General features: G+C 35.8%; 1 protein-coding gene across 1 annotated transcript in view; it reads right to left on the bottom strand.

Moving 5' to 3' along the window:
- Window positions 1-215: 215 nt before the first annotated feature.
- LOC132057562 (probable inactive receptor kinase At2g26730) overlaps window positions 216-5,034 on the bottom strand; it is a 9,186-nt gene continuing 4,367 nt past the window's right edge. The window contains 5 exon segments of the mRNA XM_059450197.1: window positions 216-1,157; window positions 2,869-3,301; window positions 3,304-3,471; window positions 3,474-3,840; window positions 3,842-4,112. Of these exon segments, the coding sequence (XP_059306180.1) occupies window positions 490-1,157; window positions 2,869-3,301; window positions 3,304-3,471; window positions 3,474-3,840; window positions 3,842-4,112 (1,907 nt within the window). The 3' untranslated portion in view covers window positions 216-489.

The following is a 5,034-nucleotide window of genomic DNA, read 5'->3' as shown; positions in this document are numbered from 1 at the left end:
GGCCCATGGGCAAATAGCGTTTAGTTTTGTAATATAAAGTCCATAAACCGCATGTGATTTAACACCCTGAAGTCAGACCAGTTCCACCTAATCTTAAAATAAATATTAGTACCTCTTACTCGTATAAAAACAAATTCTTAGAATTCCAAGATGTAACCATTTGAATGCTAGTTGGCAAATATTAAACTAATGGACGTGTAAATCAAGAGCAAAGAAGAGGCCAAGTGCTAAACAACTTTTTATACCAAAAGAATCAGAATCCATCACACGGTCAATTCCAATTTCCCAATCACTTCACGGAAATATTCAAATTTCTCAACTACCACCTGTAAAAATCATTGCACAAATTTTCTCAAAATAATTTAAGAAAAAATGAAATCAAATAAAATAAAGACACATAACAAGTCCCCGAAACGCCCCAAATACTTACTCCACCCACTAAACATCTAATACAATTTACTTACCCTTCCTGGGAATTTATAATTTCTTTTATGGTGTAACACCGCGAGGCGAGCCTCTAGACTCCTGAGGTGTTTGGCCTTCGGAACCTTTAGAGGGATCATCGGAAGATTGTCGAAGACCATCATCCGTATCACCTCTATTCATTTCTTCGATCATCCTTACTACCTCCGTCATGGAAGGCCGTTGGTCTGGCACAGTAGCAACACATGCCATACCTATCTGAAGTAGTTGTACCATCTCTTCTTCCACATTATGGTATCGCATTAGCTCAACGTCAAACACCTCCGCTGTCCATTCTTCCCTTACAACGCTTTGGACCCACCTAGGCAAATCGATGCCTTCTTCACCTAGTGAAGCTTGGTTCGGGGCTTTGCCCGTTAAGAGCTCCAACATTAATACTCCAAAGCTATACACATCAGATTTAAATGTGACTTTTCGAGTTTCAAGAACCTCCGGTGCACGATATCCTGCAACACGGTGATTGACTGGTGTTGCGGTGGAGAAAAGAGGGTTTAATCCGTAATCAGATACACATGCATCCTGGTTATCTTGTTTAAGGAGAACATTGGAAGCCTTGATGTTTCCATGGACAACTTTTCCTGAAATATGGAGGAATGCAATGCCTCTTGCTGCACCTAACACTATTCTCATTCGACTGTCCCAGTCAAGTGGTGTACAGCCTGATCCTCTGCTGCCTACAAGAATTAAGCAAACACTTGAGTAAACAAAACAGAGCTATTTCATCTTCTAATACCGACTACTATTACTTAAAAAAACAAGAATTAGCGATGGACAAATTTCATAGCTAAACAGCAAAATCTGTCTCTAATCCTACTTGGCGACGAATTATCAACAAATTCTGTTAGCTATGAGTAATTTAGCCACGGAGTTCATAGCTGATTCTAGTTTTTTTATTTTGTAGTGTACAAGAATTAACCAAAGTAAATATTTTAATTAGACAATGACCAATGCCAATGCAAATTAGCGTTTCTGTATTTTCCGGTCAACAAGTTGGATTCAAATTCAAAGCAGTTGAGTTACTCAAGAGGACGTAGTCTATTATTAGCTTTTCTTTTGCACTTTATTTCTTCACCAAAAAAGAAGAAAATGGGTGACAGCAAGAATCAATGGACAATGGAGTAAAGCAGCACGTTATTTCACCAAAAGAAGAAAATGAGGGGACAGCAAGAATCAATGATCAATAAAGTAAAGCAAAAGAATTAGATAGATGAATAATAATCGGACAATTATAACCACCAAATAGCTTAAAGCCAAAGTAATGTAAGCCTTTTAAGTCATTAAGTAAGGTTACGATACAACAATTACTACTAACATCATGACTTGAAAATTGTGGGGTTTGAAAACCAAATGCTTTGATTGATAGTAGTTAATTAGTACTATGATATCACCAATGCACTTTGTTATTCCCTTCCCCATTTCCCCAATGTTTAATGAAAAAAAAAAAAATATATATATATATATATAATTACAATTCTACAGGTAGTTTGCTGATTGGGGTAACCATGCATGGACTACTTGGGGTAATTAGGGAAAAGCACATATTTTGGGCATAGACACAAGCAAGGCAACAAAAGAAAAGGTAAATCTTGGACAAAAAGAAAAGTCTTGTTTTCCAATTTTAAAAATTCATTTCATCATTTATAAAGGACGGCATGTCGGCAAGGAATCATGGTGGTCTGTTGCTATGTAACGTTGTTTTCATTAAAAAAGTAAAAAGTACTAAAAAAGTAACAAATCTACAAATTGCCACTGTTCCAAAAAGAATGTTGCTGTAGCTTAAGGGAATTATTATCGGAACAAAATGCACAATTTGCGCTGGACTTGATTATAAATGTGCTCACATAGAAAGTGAATAGCTTATTCTACATTTTCTACTTAAAAAAGTACTAAATGAAGTGGTACCAAACTTCAATTATTATTGAGAGAAACAATAATGCAATCCAGTTCAGAAGCGCTGTAAACTATGGTTACAATGTGGCAGGATCTTCACGTGTATAGATTGAAGTCCCATCAATTCTTTCAAAAAGCAAACAAAATAAAAATTAAATCTTTTTCATGGCCATAACTCACCTAAGCCTCAAAGTCTTCTCAAGAATCAGAAGAACTCCCTAAAATCTAGCACGGATTAAATGCTACATTTATTGCCATAAAAAGTTAAAGACTTAATGGATTCAAGTGTTATTAACTGCAAATTTGAAATGCTGAATCTTTCATCTTTTAGCAAATTTCAGATAACAGCAGCCAGAGAATGCAGAAAAAAATAAAGTATAACTATCAAACAGCAGCCAGAGAATGCAGAAAAATATACTAATAAAAGAACAAAATTGAGTTTCTTTAAAATAAAATAAAAAGACCAAGAAGAACAAAGGAATTGATTAAGCATACCATGAAGAAGAGCAGACAAACTTCCAGCAGGCATATAATCGGAGACCAACAATTTCTCATCTTTAGAGAAGTAAAAAGCTCTCAAAGGCAACACATTTTCATGTTTCATCTTCCCCAAAGCTTCCAATTGTTGCTCAAACTCTCTTCTTTGCACCACAACATCTTTCAACCTTTTCACAACCACAGTAGTACCTTCTTCAAGAACAGCTTTATAACTAGTCCCCACACTACCCTTCCCCAACACCTCAGCAGAAGCCCTCAATAAATCTTCAAGATCAAAACTATACCCTCCACCATCAAAAAACACAAGTTTATTCCTCTCCCCTTCAGCTGAACCACCCGTTAAATCATCCTTAGATGACGATGTCCCAGCCTCCACTGGTACAGCCCCCGTTACAGCTACCGGAGGTTTCTGTGTTTTCGACGTCTCTCTTTATTTCTTGATCTTCGTCGTAAACATATAAAAAGGAGGACCAACAGCAGGAGAAGACCGAGGGTCGACCCCACAACTATTCCAACAATAGCAGCTGTTGATAGTTTCTTGGATTTCTTATTTGGTGTTGTTTTTGGCTGTGTGTTTGGTGAAGGTGAAGGAGATGGAAAAATGGCGTACATGGAGGCAATGGGCCACCACATAAATCAGTGTTTCCAGAAAAAGATGAACTTGGGAATTTAGAAAGTGAAGTAGGAATTGAACCATTAAGATGATTATTCGACACATTAAAATTCACTAAGCTTGGTGGATTAATACTCGGAAGAGTACCACTGAAGTTATTGTTTTGTAAGAAAAGTCCAGTTAAATGTGTGAGATTGTTTATCGAAAAAGGGATAGTACCAGCGAAATTATTCGAAGAAAGATCCAACCTGTTTAACCGGGTCAACCCGGGAAGACTTTTCGGGAATTCACCGGTGAACCGGTTTTTATGTAGATAGAGACTACGAAGAAGCTTAAGGTTAGCAAAATCGGAAGGTTGGGCCGGATAAGCGGTTAGCATGAAGACTAAGAACACGGAGTTGGGTCAACCGGCCCAATGAGTTGTTAGTTATTTGACCGACGAGTCCAGCAGCAGGAAGACGTAGTGAATAGACAAAAGATTTTGTCGGGTCACATTCAACACCAAACCAAGTACAAGCTGAAGTGGATTTGTTCCATTCGACCCGACTTGGGTGTCGGATCTCAGATAGGAAAGCAAGGAGAGCTTGCTTGTCCTGTGTTGGCTCTGAGACAACAATTTTGGTAATGACTCAGAACATGAATTAAAGCGAAGAATAAAGCACAAAGAACAAAACCTTGAACTTAAATTAACAAACACTGCCATTAAGAACGTTAAAAAAACAAGAATGTGATTCAATTACTGAATTTTTTTGACTTTCCGGCGAGAAGCCATGAAAGAAGATAGATAAAATTTTAGAGAGAGAAAAAAGAGGGACTACTTTGGTTGATGGAAGACTGTTCGTTTAAAGGAAGAGAGAGTATTAGTGCGGAATGTGGGTAGGGTGTCTAGAGAAGTCACTAGATCCTTCAAGGTGAATTCTTTTTTATATACCAAAGTTTTACTCATATTGATATTGGTTTTTTTTTATATTTAATAAACTACCGGTCAAAGGAGATATTTGGTGTTAAGAAATTCCTTAAGCTTTAATGTTTCAAGGAAAAATTTCATAAATGACTACTTTTAAGGGTTATTTTTATTGCATAGCTATATTTAACCTATTTACATATCGTAGCAAACATATAGCTTGTTTGAGCTTTTGTTTTCTATCGTATTAGGAAAGGTTGCGTCGATGTATTCGTAGATACGATCGAATAAGAAATTTGTCAAATTGACTAATTCAAATGTATTGACTAATCGTATTCGTTGAAATACTTTTAGCCTATCGTATTCACTTTATTATATTTAAAATCGGTTGTATACAAAAAAATATCCTTCCCAATCTTTGAATTTTACTAAAAAAATTAACGAATACACGCAAAACCGAATACAATAAATAATATTCCTCGTATTCATTTGTATACACTTTAAATTATTGTATTCATTTGTATACAAAAAAGATGTAAATACGAGCGAAAAACAACGTATGCATACGACAAATAAGTATATTTTATATTTTAAATGATTAAAAAAGAAAATTTTTTTAAAAATTTTTTTAAACCCCCTTTTTTTT

The sequence above is a fragment of the Lycium ferocissimum genome, chromosome 5 (genome assembly GCF_029784015.1).
Source record: "Lycium ferocissimum isolate CSIRO_LF1 chromosome 5, AGI_CSIRO_Lferr_CH_V1, whole genome shotgun sequence".
Lineage (NCBI taxonomy): Eukaryota > Viridiplantae > Streptophyta > Magnoliopsida > Solanales > Solanaceae > Lycium > Lycium ferocissimum.
This window is presented reverse-complemented; position numbering and strand designations above follow the sequence as displayed.